The sequence below is a fragment of the Leucopleurus acutus genome (genome assembly GCF_964270905.1).
Source record: "Leucopleurus acutus genome assembly, chromosome: 2".
Classification (NCBI taxonomy): domain Eukaryota; kingdom Metazoa; phylum Chordata; class Mammalia; order Artiodactyla; family Delphinidae; genus Leucopleurus; species Leucopleurus acutus.
In genome coordinates, this window is record NC_139143.1 from 176,763,883 (window position 1) to 176,780,145 (window position 16,263).

The 16,263-nt window shown below is 58.7% G+C and overlaps 1 protein-coding gene across 1 annotated transcript in view; it reads left to right on the forward strand.

Moving 5' to 3' along the window:
- Positions 1–16,263, forward strand: part of HSPG2 (heparan sulfate proteoglycan 2) — a 101,574-nt gene that overhangs the window by 47,144 nt on the left and 38,167 nt on the right. Inside the window, exons 10-33 of the mRNA XM_082833616.1 lie at positions 468–599; positions 751–895; positions 990–1,141; positions 1,237–1,383; positions 2,834–2,997; positions 3,515–3,694; positions 3,790–3,986; positions 4,095–4,242; positions 4,963–5,090; positions 5,437–5,523; positions 5,612–5,670; positions 5,838–5,905; positions 6,824–6,964; positions 7,084–7,260; positions 7,398–7,577; positions 7,690–7,808; positions 8,465–8,576; positions 8,747–8,860; positions 8,955–9,082; positions 9,466–9,552; positions 10,050–10,099; positions 10,413–10,507; positions 10,821–10,961; positions 11,331–11,522. Coding sequence (XP_082689742.1) covers positions 468–599; positions 751–895; positions 990–1,141; positions 1,237–1,383; positions 2,834–2,997; positions 3,515–3,694; positions 3,790–3,986; positions 4,095–4,242; positions 4,963–5,090; positions 5,437–5,523; positions 5,612–5,670; positions 5,838–5,905; positions 6,824–6,964; positions 7,084–7,260; positions 7,398–7,577; positions 7,690–7,808; positions 8,465–8,576; positions 8,747–8,860; positions 8,955–9,082; positions 9,466–9,552; positions 10,050–10,099; positions 10,413–10,507; positions 10,821–10,961; positions 11,331–11,522 — 3,143 coding nt within the window. The remainder of the gene's footprint in view (positions 1–467; positions 600–750; positions 896–989; positions 1,142–1,236; positions 1,384–2,833; positions 2,998–3,514; positions 3,695–3,789; positions 3,987–4,094; positions 4,243–4,962; positions 5,091–5,436; positions 5,524–5,611; positions 5,671–5,837; positions 5,906–6,823; positions 6,965–7,083; positions 7,261–7,397; positions 7,578–7,689; positions 7,809–8,464; positions 8,577–8,746; positions 8,861–8,954; positions 9,083–9,465; positions 9,553–10,049; positions 10,100–10,412; positions 10,508–10,820; positions 10,962–11,330; positions 11,523–16,263) is intronic.

Below are 16,263 nucleotides of genomic sequence, written 5' to 3' on the forward strand. Positions count from 1 at the left end.
TGGCCTCAGGTCAGGCTACTTAGAGGGGTCCAGAGCAGCGAGGTCCAGGCTGCGGCAGGCCCTCACAAAACCCTTCCAGTAGCCAGAACTACCCAGGTGTTCCCGGCGTCCAGAGATCCTGGCCACTGGGGCTGTGCCTTTGACCAGCGGTCTTGTGCTTCTCTGGTGGCTGGCTGTGGGAGGAGCTGAGTGACTGTGGCGTGCCAGGTATAACTGCCTTGGGGAACGCAGTTAGAGTGTGCTTCATTGCTGACCGGTGACCGTGACGTTGTGGACGGCGTCGTGGCAGCAGAGTCTGGGTCTGGGCCTGGTCAGGGCAGCTGTGTTGTCATGTGGGCGAGATGAGACAGTGATCCTGGGGACACCTGGGGAAGGTGGGCAGGGTGGGCTGTTGGGCATGGGTAGGTAATGGGGGGTCCTCCCTGAGGGCAATGCCCACTGCCCACACCACCTGGCTCTGTCCCCAGCCGCCAAGCACCCCGAGGATGTATGCGGGCCCACGCAGTTCCGCTGTGTCTCCACAAGCACGTGCATCCCGGCCAGCTTCCACTGTGACGACGAGAGTGACTGTCCCGACCGCAGCGACGAGTTTGGCTGCAGTGAGCAGGGAGCTGGGCGGCGAGCTCTGGGCCCTGGGCCCCTCCCCACCATCTCTTCTCCGGCCTGGCTCCTCTGAGCCATTGCCCCGCCCCCACCCCGCTCCCCCTCCCTTTGCCCCTCCCACCCCTCACTTCTGCTCCCATCTCCCAGTGCCTCCCCAGGTGGTGACCCCACCCCAAGAGTCGGTCCAGGCTTCCCGGGGCCAGACAGTGACCCTCACCTGTGTGGCCATCGGCGTCCCCACCCCCATCATCAACTGGAGACTCAACTGGGGCCACATCCCCTCTCATCCCAGGTACAGCTCTGGGCCCCGGCAGGAGCTGGGGACGTGGTGGAGGTGCGGCCAGTGGTCCAGGCCTGACCCCCACCTCTGTCTCGGGGCCTACCAGGGTGACAATGACGAGTGAGGGGGGCCGTGGCACGCTGACCATTCGTGATGTGAAGGAGGGAGACCAGGGCGCCTACACCTGTGAGGCCATGAACACCCGAGGCATGGTGTTCGGCATCCCCGACGGTGTCCTGGAGCTTATCCCGCAGCGAGGTACGGCCCATGGGCAGGTGGGCACCGGGCGTGGGGCTGGAGCCGGGGCTGCCTGCCTGGGACCGGCCGTAGCCTGCTCCCTTGCCGCCCCACAGGACCCTGCCCCGACGGGCACTTCTACCTGGAGCACAGCGCCTCCTGCCTGCCCTGCTTCTGCTTTGGCATCACCACCGTGTGCCAGAGCAGCAGCCGCTTCCGAGACCAGATCCGGCTGCGCTTTGACCGGCCCAGTGACTTCAAGGGTGCGTTGGTGGATGGGAGGCAAGCGGCAGGCTCCAGCGGGCTCCGAGTGCAGACATGGGAGAACAGCATGCCCTGGACACGTGGGGCCAGTTCAGGGAGGGACACGGCATTGCTGAAGAAATGCTGAGCCCTGTGAGAAGAGCATTTCAGGGGAAAACAAACTTTTTTAGGAAAAGCCAAACCCACAGTTGATATTCGCCTGCGTTAGGTGACGATGAGGATGGGCTCTGGAGCCGGAGTCCGCGTTCAAATCCTGACCCTGACCCTTACTGCCCGTGTGCCCTTAGCCAAGTTACTATCTTGTGTCTCAGTTTTCTCATCTACAAAATGGGGATAAAATATTAACTACCCAGGTTGTTATAAGGACTTAATGGATTAATATGCATAAGCCACTGAGAACAGTGCTTGGTCCCTGGTAGGTGCCCAGTGAGTATTCCTGCTGTCATCCTCACTGTCCTCATCATCCTCACCCTGCAGAATGCAGAGGCACCAGTGACCCCAGAGCATTAAGAGCCAAGCCTTTGGCATCTTCCTAGCCCGGGGCTGACCTCCAGATGCACTAGTTACTGCCTGTGTGACTTTGAGACTCTTGGCTCCTTTGGGCCTGTTTTCCCAAACATAAAGGCAGGGAGTTGGACTCAGTTCTCTCTGGCTCTGAGAGGCAGAATGGCGTGGGCCCAGGCGTCAAACGGACCTGGGTTCAGGAACGTTGCCATTATCACAGAAGTGCCATCTCCTGGATGGTTGGTGCTTCCCTCGAGATCTGGGAGGCGCTGTAGAGAGAATCCCCGTGTGTGTGTGTGTGTGTGTGTGTGTGTGTGTGTGTGTAGGAGAGGGCTGGACTAGATGACCCGTCATAATAACAGCAACAGTAACAGCTAACCGGTTTTTGAGCACCTCCTTTGTGCCGCATTCTGTTTTAAGCATTTTATATCAGTTTGTTCATTTTAGCTTCCTAATAACCCTGTGAAGCAAGCCACTCTTACCCCCATTTTACAGATAGAGAAACTGAGGCCTTTGCTCAGATCACACATCTGGAGGGTGGTGGAACCAGGACTTGGGTGCCCATTCTTCAGCCCTGTGTAGCTCTCTACTGCCTCATGAGGGCTGTTCCAACCCTGACAGTCCATGGATCTGTTGGCAAGCAAAGGCTCTGAAAAGTCCTGCTGCAAAAAATCCCCTTGACCTTTCCTTGACCCTGGGGTTCCCAGAGGTTCCCAGCCATCATTCTGAAGCATTGGCTTTGCCCAGAGCATACTTTGGGAGACGCTCCAGAACTTCAGGAGGAAAAAAAAACTTTGCTTTTATTTGACTTTGGGAGAGAGACTAACGTTCTCTCTAAATCACACTTCTCCCAAAACTTTCCCATCTCTCTGGGTTACAGCCCCTCAAGGGGGCTAGCTCAGGCCAGAACATGCATGGACCTCACCCCTCCCCTTTGCCACCCAGGCGTGAATGTGACGACGCCCACGCAGCCTGGCATGCTGCCCCTCTCCTCCACCCAGCTGCAGATCGACACCGCTCTGCAGGAGTTCCAGCTGGTCGACTTGTCCCGACGTTTCCTGGTCCATGACTCTTTCTGGGCTCTGCCTGAGCAGTTCCTGGGCAACAAGGTGACAGGCCGGGCTGCTGCCCTGGATGGGGAGGTGGCCGAGCCCTGCTGCACATGCCCAGAACCTGCCTGGGCTCCACTCCCTCTGAGCTGGGGGGCAGCAGGGCAGTCTTTGCTCTGGGAGACGTGTTGTCTTGCCCCAGCGCAGCCCCCCGTGGGCAGCGGCTCATTCATTCAGGGCAGGGTCAGGCCTGCCATTGTCAGGTTGGAAGGAATGCTGACTCAGCTGTTGGAAAGCCCTCTCGGATCACTCACCATGCCTGAGCTGGGCCCAGTGCCCTCCTCCGGCCTCCTGGGCACCTTTTACACAGTATTATCAGACTCCTCCCCCAAATTGGACTGAGCATCCCCAAGGCAGAACCCAAGTCGCACCCATCTCTGCTTCCCTGTGCCCAGCTCCGTGCTGGACACGCAGTACCGGCTATGCAGAGTGAGGGAGGAGGGGAACGAGTGGACACACAGTGGGAATCAAGCGTGCCCATGACTGGCCCAGCCCTGATCTGCCCTATCTCGGCCAGGTGGACTCCTACGGTGGCTCCCTGCGCTACAAGGTGCGCTATGAGCTGGCACGTGGCATGCTGGAGCCAGTGCAGCGGCCAGACGTGGTCCTGGTGGGCGCCGGACATCGCCTGCTCTCCCGAGGCCACACACCCACCCAGCCCGGTTCTGTGAACCTGCGCCAAGTCCACTTCTCTGAGGTGTGTGGGGCCTGATCCTTCAGGGCTGGCGGTGAAGGGGGTACAGGCTGGGCACGTGCTGATGCATGACCCTTCCCACCTTTGTCCACACCCAGGAGCACTGGGTCCATGAGTCTGGCCGGCCAGTGCAGCGAGCGGAGATGCTGCAGGTGCTGCAGAGCCTGGAAGCTGTGCTCATCCAGACAGTGTACAACGCCAAGATGGCCAGCGTGGGGCTGAGTGACATCTCCATGGATACAACTGTCACCCACGCTACCAGCCATGGCCGCGCCCACAGCGTAGAGGAGTGCAGGTGCCTGACCCGGCAGGGCCGGGGACCACAGGGACCCTGGCAAACATAGGGGAGAAACAGCAAGGCCTCATGGTTCTTGCAGCCACTGTCTTGGTCCTGTCCCCACAGATGCCCCATTGGCTATTCCGGCTTGTCCTGTGAGAGCTGCGATGCCCACTTCACCCGGGTGCCTGGTGGGCCCTACCTGGGCACCTGCTCTGGCTGCAACTGCAATGGCCATGCCAGCTCCTGTGACCCTGTGTATGGCCACTGCCTGGTGAGTCATGCCAGCTGGCACTTGGATCCTGGCTAGGGGCAAGGGTTCAGCGGGAGGTTCAGGCTGAGGCTTCCTTGTACCCAGAGCTTAGCACAAGCCTCCAGAGTGACTGCCGTGGCTGCCACCCAAGCCATCATGACCTGTGGATGCGTTAACAGAGATATTATGTCCAGATAGGAGAGGTGAAAGAGCTACTCTCTTCCACCTTGGTCAGACCAATCCTGGAGAGTACTGTGTAAAGCATGGCCCTTAGCAGGGCATTCCTAAGAGGAAGGAGCCTATGAATCATACATTATGCCTTAGGAATGGCGGAGGGAGCTGGGATTGTAGAGCTGACAGAAAGAAGCCTCAAGCAGGGAAAAACTGTTATCTCCAAATCCCTGAAGAGCTGTCAGGAATACAAGGAACGGCCTACAGAAGGCAAAACTAGCCAGTGGGTGCGGACTGGAAGAAGAATGTGGGTTTAGGTCAATACAAAGCAGGCATTTGGAACCTTCTGTGGGACAGGCTGCCACGTGAGGTGGTGAGCTCCCCGTCAGGATGGAGCCGGGTGCTCCCCTGTCTGCAAAGCTGTGGGGTAGTTCCAGCATGATGGGAGGGGCTGATCCAGCTAGCCTCAAAGGCCCACCCTCAAGGAGCCCATCTGGTCCAATGTGGCCTCACGCTGGGGTCAGAGGGCTGCTCTGTAGAACCTGAACCACCGCCTCCCCTTCCTCCCAGAACTGCCAGCACAGCACAGAGGGGCCACAGTGCGACAAATGCAAGGCCGGCTTCTTTGGTGACGCCACCAAGGCCACGGCCACTGCCTGCCGGCCCTGCCCTTGCCCATACATCGACGCCTCCCGCAGGTCAGACTCAGCTCGAGATGGGGCACATAGGGCTGAGGGAGTGGGGAGTGCTGCAGGCTAGGGGCATCCTCTGGGCAGGGAGATGGGAGACCTGCCTGGGTTCAAATCTTCACCTGGTCGCTAAATTATACTAGGCCCCTTGACCTCTCCAGGCCTGCTTCCTTTTTCATACAATGGGCCCATCTGTCTTCCTAGTGTTGCTATGAGGCTGCAGACCAAGAGCAGGTGGGCTTCATAGCCTGCTGTGTCCCTGTGGACAGCAGTCATTCCCAGAGTGGGACTGTAAGCCCTCGCCTGGCCCATCATCGCAGCCCTGCCCCATGTCCTGTCCGCTTGGTACCCACAGGTTCTCAGATACCTGCTTTCTGGACACGGATGGCCAAGCCACGTGTGATGCGTGTGCCCCAGGCTACACGGGCCGCCGCTGTGAGAGGTGAGGGAGAGCCGGTGGGGGCTGGGAGCAGCAGGCCATCGTGGGTGGGGGCATGGGAGTGCCGTTGACAACCCTCTCTCTCCCCCAGCTGTGCCCCCGGATATGAGGGCAACCCCATCCAGCCCGGCGGGAAGTGCAGGCCCACCAGTGAGTACCGCAGCCACCATCCCCTGGCACCTCCCCGGGCTGCCCACCAGGCCCCAGTCCCCAAGTCCAGCACGAACCCCATGATCCTTGGAGAGCCGCCCCACTCTGTCCAGATTATGTCCATCCCACTCCCATCTTGCCTGCCCATACCTGCTTTGTGTCTCCAGACCAGCAGATCGTGCGCTGTGATGAGCGAGGCAGCACGGGGACCTCTGGGGAGGCCTGCCTCTGTAAGGTACGCGTGCCCTCCCCTCCCCCACCCCGGGGGCCTTGGGTCCCAGCACACAGCTGGGAGAGGGAGGAAGGAGGCTCCATGCTCTCCATCGCTCCTTGGCCAGTGGGTGGTGACCTAGCTGCAGGCGGATGGGCCTGGTGGGCGCGTCTTCCCCTTCACGAGAGGTGGCCCGGCATCAGGAAGGAGCACTGGTTTGGGGTGGCAGGTGACCTGGGTTCAAGTCTCAGGTCCTTTGCTAGTCATTCTTTGTGTGACCGTTATAGCTGTACTGTACCTTTGCTTTAACCGTGCTTTCATTCCACATTGACACAATGGTGTAGCTAGTAGCATCACCCATTCACAGATGAGGAGATGGGGGCTCAGAGGAGGGAAATGGTTTGCATTGAGTGTGGGAGCATCAAGTGTCTGCAGAAAAAAGAACTGGGCAGATTTTGGAATCAGGCATTCCTGATGTTCCATCCCAGAGTGGATTAGCAAGCTGAGGAACCCTGTGTAAATCATTTCCCATTCCTGAGCCTCAGTTTCCTCGTGTGAAGCATGGAGATGTCACATCCCTCTCAAGAGACTTAGAGGAGTTAAATGAGGTGCTGGTTGAATAGAAACTAGCACAGTTCATGAAACACTCCATTCGTAGTAGCAGTAATTATTCTGAGGAGGGGCTCCACGTTGCTATATTTCAAGTCGAAAATTTATTCGTGAGCCCCCTAGCAACCAAAGAGAAAAGAGAAAAACGATTGGTTGTATAAGCTCCCATTAATGAGGAATTATTGTTCACATGGTGGCCGCCCTCATACGTGTGCTCTTTTCACGGCTCCCTCTGGCCTTGGGTTCCCATCTAGAATATGGGTGGATTGGACCGGAAGCTCCAGGCAGCCCCTCCTGTGGGCCACCCTGCAGCTCCCAGCTCTGTGCCTGCAGAGCAACGTGGTGGGGCGCCTGTGCAACGAGTGTGTCGCTGGCTCTTTCCACCTGAGCACCCGCAACCCTGACGGCTGCCTCAAGTGCTTCTGCATGGGCGTCAGTCGCCAGTGCACCAGCTCCTCCTGGAGCCGCGCACAGGTACCTACACGAGGCGGGTGGTTTGGCAGACGGGCGGGACCGCCAAGCCCAGGGCTGGGTGGACCAAGGGCCAGTCACAGACCACGGCCCCCATCCCGGCCTCTTCTCCCCCCCCCCAGGTGCTGGGGGCCTCTGAGGAGCCCACTCCGTTCAGCCTGACCAACGCCGCGGGCACCCACAACACCAGCGAGGGCATCTCATCACCCATGCCCGGGGAACTGGTCTTCTCCTCCTTCCACAGCCTCCCGTCTGGGCCCTACTTCTGGAGCCTCCCTTCACGCTTCCTGGGGGACAAGGTGGGGGGGGGTGGGAAGAGAAAGGGAATTCCAGGCAGCATGGTACCTTTGGAGAAGAGGCGGAGGAGGTGGCCGGAGCAGTGGCAGGGCTCGACGGTGGGGGCCCCAGCTGAGCACCTGTCTGCCTTGTGTCCCAGGTGACCTCCTATGGCGGAGAGCTGCGCTTTACAGTGACCCAGCGGCCCCAGCCTGGCTCCGCGGCCCTGCACAGGCAGCCGCTGGTGGTCCTGCAGGGCAATAACATTATCTTGGAGCACCACACTTCCCAGGAGCCTAGCCCCGGCCAGCCCAGCACCTTCACCGTGCCCTTCCGAGAAGTGAGCAACGCCATCCCAGGAGACCCCCGGGGGGGGGGGGCAGGCCCCCTGCCCCTCTCACTCAGGTGTCAGGCTGTCAGGGGTTGCAGCCCATAAGCTCTTTCCTCGGCAGCAAGCATGGCAGCGGCCTGACGGGCAGCCGGCCACGCGGGAGCACCTGCTGATGGCACTGGCGGGCATCGACACCCTCCTGATCCAGGCATCCTACACCCAGCAGCCAGCGGAGAGCAGGTGTCTGGGGCCCGGGGCGGGAAGACCGGAGGGGACTTGGGGGTGGCGCCAGGCTAAGCGGTGCGACGTGGTGCACCCAGACTGCCAGCTCTGCTGCTTTCTGGCTCTGCGGCCTTCTTGTGCCTCATCTTCCCCATCTGTAAAATGGAGATGATAACAGTACCTCCCTCAGAAGGCTTGTCTTAGATCGGGTCCCCAAGAAGCAAAGGCTGAGATGGGGATTTGGGTGCCCGTGATTGACAAGGAGAACCTGGGAGGGAGGGACACAGGAGGGAGAAGTGGCCAGGCAAGGAAGCGGTGTCAGGTGAAGACCAGCCTCGGTCTCATCCCCATGGAGCCCTGCAGAGTCATCCTGCCTTGAGGCAGAGGGACTTTGGACCCTGGGTCAGTCTGTCATTGGTCACCCCAAGGGAGTGGGACAGTGTGACCTCTCCTGGCAAGGAATGCTCATTCCCTGGAGGAAGTTACAGGTATAAGCCTTTCACCACAGCCCTTGCAGCTGCTGGGGCATGGACGCCCAGTCAGGGAGCTGGACGGGGCCCCAGGAGCATCACAGCAGGGCTGCTGGGAGGATTAATGAGGTGATGGTGTGTAGGGCTCCAGGGGTGCCAGGCCCAGCGCGCGCGCTCATTCACAGTGGGTCTTGCCACACCCAGGGTCTCTGGCATCAGCATGGATGTGGCTGTGCCTGAGGACACCGGCCAGGACCCTGCACTGGAAGTGGAGCAGTGTACCTGCCCACCTGGGTACCGTGGCCCATCCTGCCAGGTGAGCCCTGGGCCCCACCCACCTGTCCAGCCAGCTCCCTCCATGGTGCTTGCTGGCTCCTCCTCCTTTAGCTCTCCCACCTCCCCAAGCCCACCCCAGCCATCCAGTGGTCCCTTCCCAGAATGGCCCCTGCTGAGGAAGTCCCTCCACCGTCATCTTCCTGCCCCCAGGACTGTGACACAGGCTATACACGCATGCCCAGCGGCCTCTACCTGGGCACCTGCGAACGTTGCAGCTGCCATGGCCACACAGAGGTCTGTGAGCCCGAAACAGGTTCCTGCCAGGTGAGTCCCACCCTCCTTCTTTCCTACCCCAGGGATCTGTGGCCTCCAGGGGCTCAGCCTCAACCCACGTTCTACCCCCCCCCCCCCACCGCAGGGCTGCCAGCACCACACAGAAGGCCCCCGGTGTGAGCAGTGCCAGCCCGGATATTACGGGGATGCCCAGCGTGGGACACCACAAGACTGCCAGCCATGCCCCTGTCATGGAGCCCCCGCTGCTGGCCAGTGCGTCCAGTCCCTGCCTGTACCTGCCCTTTCCTGAAACGTCCATTGCCCTGTCCCAGATTCCCTTCTTCCCAGACCCTTCTGAGAGGCAGTGGTTAAATCGTGGCCTCACCACTTCCTCAAGGTGTCACTTTGTATAAGATACACTTCTCTCTCTGGGCCTCAATTTCTTCATCTGTGAAATGGCGATAATGACGTACTTCCACCTTGGCCCCTGGTGTGAGCATGAGATGATGCCATGGAACTCTTAGCACGGAGCCTGGCATGTAGCTGGCACTCAGGACACGTTAACTCACATGCCCGCTCCTCCTCTCCCTCCTGCCCTGGTCCTAAAAGAAGAGCTGTTGACCTTCTAACTGGAAATTTGCCCCCCACACCCACAGAGCCACCCACACTTGCTTTCTGGACACAGATGGCCACCCCACCTGTGATGCGTGTTCCCCAGGCCACAGCGGGCGTCATTGTGAGAGGTGAGGCAGGTGCGGGCAGGGTGGGGAGCATGCAGGAGGGGCTGCCCCTGGAGTCAGGCTAGGCCCAGCCCTCCTGACCAGAAGGAACCAGAATCCACCCACTCTGCCTCACAAAGGCCCCCAGAAGACAATCACCTCCTTTACCCGAAAGCCTAAACCTTTAGCCTGGCATTCGAGGCCCTCAGAGATCTGGGCCTGCAGTTTACCCCCAACTCCCAACACCCCCTGCCCCCCTGCCCCAACCAGGCCAGAATCTTCCCAGAAAACCCCTCATTCTTGCTGAAAGTCCTGGGTTTGAGGACTGACCATGCTGGGCATGTCCCTGCCCTTCTTCTCCCACCTATTTCCCCATCTGTGAAACGGGTGAGTTAGGCTAACAGTTTCCTTCCAGCACTCTGAGGTCATTGAGTCCAATACGGGGGGGGGGGGGGGGGGCAGCACAGTCCCGGATTCTCTGGTTCTTCCCTCCATTCACCCAGTGCTTTCTCTCACCACAGGTGTGCCCCAGGTTACTATGGCAACCCCAGCCAGGGCCAGCCTTGTCGAAGTGAGTCCGATTGGGGAGGCTTTTGGGCTACCCTAGGGGTGGAGCTAGGACAGAGCCTTTGTTCTCCTTCAACCTGTGGCAAGTGACCTTTACCTTTCTGAGCCTCTGGCTTCGTTGTCTGTAAAGCGGGGGCAGTAAAAGGCCCACGTACCCCAGAGGGCTGCTGTGAATGTGTGTAATGCCTGGGCGTGGTAGGTGTTCAGAAGCAAACACTTCTTCTCTCAGGTGGCGAGTTAGATGCCCAGAGGGTGGTGAAAATGGGGATGCTCGGTGGCAGGTTTGGGGTTCCAGCTGTGCCTTCCCTCCACCTCAGGAGATGGCCAGTTGCCAGAGCCGACCGGCTGTGGCTGTGACCCCCAGGGCAGCGTCAGCGACCAGTGTGACTCTGCTGGACAATGCCAGTGCAAGGTTAGTACAAACCCCTGCCCTCCACGAGGCCCTGACCGCAGCCACGGCGGTTGCCAGGCCTTCCCTGTCACCATACCCTCAGGGCTGTCCCTACGCCCCCGCCACCCTTCCTGGCAGGACGCATCTCTGCCCTACTGCTCGGGGCCTCGTGGGAAGTCAGGCAGCATCTGATGGGAGCTGGGGCCTAGGCATGGGGGCAGCAGGGGCTCCCCAGAACTGCTGGAAGTGGCTGGGAAGCCTGGCCTCAAAGGCTGCTGAAGGTGCAAGAGAGCCATCCAAGCTCCCCGCTCCCCCCTTTCTACCCATCCTCCAGGCCCAGGTGGAAGGCCTCACCTGCAGCTATTGCCGGCCCCACCACTTTCACCTGAGCGCCAGCAACCCTGTTGGCTGCCTGCCCTGCTTCTGCATGGGCGTCACCCAGCAGTGCACCAGCTCTTCCTACACACGCCACCTGGTAAGAGCCCCTACACTGCCCTGGCACCGGGGCCTGCTGCCGGCCTCTCCTGGCTCATCACTAGGGCAGGGCAGGTGAGAAGCCTAGCCCAGTGGCATCCCCATGCCTCCGTCACTGCCCATGTAAGCACAGATCCCAGCAACCCTCGCCCCCGCCCCTAATGCCCTCCCCATGACCCCGTTATTGCTTATGTCATCACTGACCCCAACCCCCTCCTTCCCCCAAATGTCCTCTCCATTTCCCCATTATTTCTGTCCTAGCCCTGGTCTCACCATCCCCCCGTTCCCCACTCTAATGCCCCTCCCCGCCCCTCCCCCACCAAGGTGCCTGCCCCAGTGCCCAGGCTGACCCTTGTCCTTCTGCTGCCAGATCTCCACCCACTTTGCCCCTGGGGACTTCCAAGGCTTCACCCTGGTGAACCCACAGCGGAACAGCCACCTGACAGGAGGCTTCACCGTGGAACCGGTGCCCGAGGGTGCCCAGCTTACTTTTGGCAACTTCGCTAACCTTGGCCACGAGTCCTTCTACTGGCAGCTGCCGGAGACATACCAGGGAGACAAGGTGTGACATGCAGCAGGGCCTGGCAGACCCTGCCTGATCGCCAGCTCTGAGCCAGGCCCCTGCCAAGCCCTGGGGCCAGCAGGGAATCAGGCACGAGTTGACCTCAGAGCAGGTTGGGCTGGCAGGGAGGCATCAGCCATGTCATGGTTAAGCGTGCAGCCTTTGGGGTCATATAGGCCTCGGTCTAAACCCAGCCCTGCCGCTTCCCAGCTGGCTGCCTTTTGATAAACCTCAGCTCCAAAGCAATTCGGAGGATTAGAGCTCATGCCTGGTGCATAATAAGTGCTCGCCTGTTAATGATTATTAGCTTTCGCGCAGCTAGTCAACAAACAGGTCCTGAGCGAGGCCCTGGAAACACAAGGACAAGTGAGACACAGTTTCAGTTTCGTTCATTTGCTCACACATGGAATTCCCTCTGTGCTGTCAACCCTGTGCTTGGTGTTGGGTAATTCTCATTAGAGGTCATATTTACTGATCTCTTACTCTGTGCTGGGCACTGCTGCAAGCACTTTTACATGTCATAAATCACAACTGTATGAGCTAAGTACAACTACTGCCCTGTTGCGTAAGTGAGAAGACTGAGGTGAGAGAGGTTAGGTGACTTGCCTGGGCTCCCACAGCCTGAAGGTGGCAATGCTGGGATTCCAACCAGGTCAGAGGCCGCCCTTAAATACTACACTAGTCAGAGTCTTTGCTCCTCCAGTGTCATGGTCTAGCGCGGAGGTGATGGGGCGATGGTGTTAGTGGCACGGTGGGACGCAGGGTCTTGGGCTGGACTCCAGGACGGCCGCCCAAGTGGGTTCTGTGAGTGGTCAGAGCCACCTGGGGGCACCCAGCGAAAGTGGGTCTTGGTACAGGCATCCCCTGCTGGCTGAGGCCGGCGTTCAAGCAGATGTGTCCCCACGCCCAGGGCCCCAGGAAGGTCAGGGACACTTAGGAGGGGGTGTTCAAGGCTGCCCTGTCCCTGTTCCTTGGACAGACCCACGTATCCCAGCCTCCTCCCAGGGCTGGCTGCCTTTTCTCCTCCTCTCCTGGCCTCCGTGTCTTCCTGCCTACTGCCCTGCAGCTCCAGACCTTTCTCTCTGTCTCTCTGACTCCCTCTCCTGGCATTTCCCTGTGCCCCACAGAGGGAGGCATATTTTGCGCGGACGCGACAGGCTCACCAGGTAGGCCCGCAATCTGAGTGGTGTGAAACTGATGTGACGTGGGCATGGTGTGTTCTTGGATGCCCTCAGCCCTGAGTGGAGAGATGCCCAGCGCCCCGGGCAATATGAGTCCACGTGGACCCAGGTCGTGACCGATGGCGCACGGTCAGGGCACTGCTGTGCCCAAGCCCTGTGATAGCAGGAGTTAGAACCAGGAGGGGTGTGTGCCTCATCTGCTGTGTGGTCTGGTCCTGGTGCCAACTGTCTGTGGCCAGAGTGGTGGCTGAGTTAGCCAGGAAGCTAACTTGATGCTAAACCATGTGACTATACCTGGCCCACCAGGTTACCCCTGCGCTGTCTCCCAAGCAGCCTCCATTAACCATCTGTGTGTGTATGGCCCTCCACGGCCTGGAGTTAACCCTGTGTGCCAGCCTGGAGAGGGGAGCATGCGTCTTTCTCCCCAGTCCGCGTGGGCCTTTCTGGCCACCATATCCACGGGGAGAGGACACCCCCCAGGGCTCCAGCTCTGGGGCTCTGGGAGGGTCTGAGCTGGCCTGTGCCCTCTACCCATCAGAACTGCACGTCCCTCTCAGAGGAGCAGGTGCAGGCAGCTGTGGCTTCTGGGAGGATCCTGGGGCCCCCACAGGGCAAGGGCCGGACACAGTGGCTGTCACAGGGGACAGCCAAGGCCTGGCTGGGGACAGCCTGTGTCTAAGGGCCCCAGGGAAGCAACCAGAGAGCACAGTCCAAGTAGGAGCTTGGGGCTGAGGCCCTGGCCTTCCTGGGTTATTTTCCCCCAGGCCAGGCCAGGCCCCAACCTGATGCCCAGACCACTCCAGTGTTGCCCTTGGGAAGCATTACAGAGGTGTGAGTGGCTTGGGCTGGTACCATGGGCATGCACGGAACGTGAGGCCCAAGGAGCCGTCTCGGCACCATATATGCCCCTGGGGCTGCCTCCAGCCCCTCTAGCCTGAGCTTGGGCGGAACTGTCTGCCCCTCTCTTACCAGGGGCACCCACTCTATGAGCTTCTCCCTGTAGTTCGGGCCCATTCCAGGGAGCTCCACCAGTCTCACGGGGAGCAAAAGGGCAGCAGGTGCAAAGGCCAGAGCGTCAGGCATCGGCACTTGTGAACAGATAGCACAGGCATGGGCGGCTGGTTGGGCCTGGCATGACCTGGGGGCAGGCAGAGCCTCATGGTGTCCTTTCTGTCCTTCTGCTCCTTTCCTCTGTCCTCCCTCTCTCGGTCCCCCAGGTGGATGAGGCCCAGAGGCGGATGGATGCTGAGATCTGGCAGCTCCTTTCCAGCTTTGCTGCCCACCCCCAGGCCCCTCCCCAGGGGCTCTCGCCCCATCCCCAGCCAGCAGCTGCTCTGCAAGCAGCTCTGCTCTCCCCCTCCCCCTCCCCCTCCGCTTCTCTGTCTTCCTCAGCAGGCTCTCAGGTATGTGCCAAAGCACCCACCAAGGGACACCCCCCCACACCCATCGTGTTTTCTACACTTCAGTTTTTTCTGAACCAATTTCACAAATTCTGCCATTTCTGCACACCACTTGGACAGTTATTTACTCCAGTTTTTTCTTTCAGCCAATCATATACCAACTCAATTATGCTAGTTTTACATTTTTAAATACACATTAAAATAGCCACTAAATTTTATTCATTTATTTGTTAATTTATTTATGGCTGCGTTGGGTCTTTGTTGCTGCATGCGGGCTTTCTCTAGTTGCGGTGAGCGGGGGCTACTCTTCATTGCGGTGCGCAGGCTTCTCATGGCAGTGGCTTCTCTTGCAGAGCACGGGCTCTAGGCGCGTGGGCTTCAGTAGTTGTGGCACGCGGGCTCAGGAGTTGTGGCTCTTGGACCCTAGAGCACAGGCTCAGTAGTTGTGGCGCATGGCCTTAGTTGCTCCGCGGCATGTGGGATCTTCCCCGACCAGGGACTGAACCCGTGTCCCCTGCATTGACAGGTGGATTCTTAACCACTGTGCCACCAGGGTAGTCCCAAAATCGCCACTAAATTTTAAAATGTTCTCTGGTGTGCCCCGTAAATCATCGTGGGATCCACAAGGGGCATAGCACCAGATGTGAGGAGACACCGACCCAAACCACGGCCAGCGAGAGCAGTTGGGGTGTCTGGGTCTAGACAGGGGAGCAAGTTGTCCAAAGAGCTGGGCCAGGACCTGAGCTGTGGGGCTGGGGGTGGGGTTTCTATCCCTCTGCCCTCCTGGGTCTCCCTCTGGGGTCTGTTCTCACCCGCGTCGGGACCATCTCTGACCTTTTGGCCCCCGACCTGTTCGATCCACTCTCACCACCTGTCCTTCTGTCCTAGTTCTCTCTCTCCTACAAAGGCTTCTCTCTGCTTCCTGAAAGCCTCTATTATTGGCAGCTGCCCAAAGCCTTCCTGGGGAACAAGGTAACAAGGGTTTGGGGGTGGGGGTGGGGGAATAGGGGTGTCATCAAATCCTAAAATATCAGAGGGCCCTTTGTCAAAACCTTTTATGACACAAATGGGTAGACCAAGTCCCAGAGAGCGGTCCCACGTTCAGGTCAAAGTAGGGCTGAGATCAAACCCAGCTCAGCTCTTACCCTTCAGCGAGCCACAGTCCCCTGGCAGAAAGGCTGTCTTAACTGGGAGGTGAGGCACCTCTTCTTTGGTTTCCCTTTACCCTGTATCCAGATCACTGACCTAGCTCTTGGGACTGCATTCATTCATTCAAGAAGCATTAAGTACTTACTGTGTGCTGTACTGTATATGGGCAGATTAAGACCCTGGCCTCCCAGAGTTCAATGTTACTCTGATTATCATTCCTGTCATGTCGGAATCACCGTCATCATCACTGTCATTATTAGTATTAGTATTGCATTTGTACTAGTATTGTTCCAGAAGTGATGTAGAGTGCCTCTTAAGAATACACACAATATGCAATAAAATAACATTTAGAGAAGCAGACAAGACAGTCTGGTTCAGGGGGAAATGAAGGTAGGAAGCTTGCTGGAGCCAACGTGGAGCTGGGCGCATTGAGGGGAGTTAGCAAGCATTGAGGCTGTGTGCTCAGCAGGCCCTGTGCTGAGTGCAGGGTTTTACGTGGCCTGCATTACTTAATCCTCATACTACCTTTCAAGGTAGGTATTATTTTTATTCCCATTTCCATAGGAGGAAAGTTGGGCTCAGAAAAGTTAAGTGACTTGCTCAAGGCTGTCCAGCCAATAGAGCTGGACTTGAACCCCAGTCTTAGACTGCAGGGTCTGCTCCCGTAGCCACCCTGCTGTACACACCTGCAGCTTGGTCCTAGACATGGCGATGAACTTGCTGGCATCCAAAGAAAACGGGAAACCAGCTGTTTCATGGTTATCTGGTTATGCCCCTAAATTCCTTACCTCGCCCTGAGCTTGTGGAGAACATCCTCAGGGCCTGTGTAGCCCAGGGCCTGGCATGTCATCAGTAGGTGTTTAATAAATGCTCACCAACTGAATGATCACAAATGAGCAAATGGGCTAGGCCTGACACAGTGTGGTATTGACCTGAACAACTGCCCTAGCGGCAGAGAGAAAGGAGAGTCCTGTGGGGCAGAGCTGGGGCCTTGGCTGCCCAGGTGGAAGC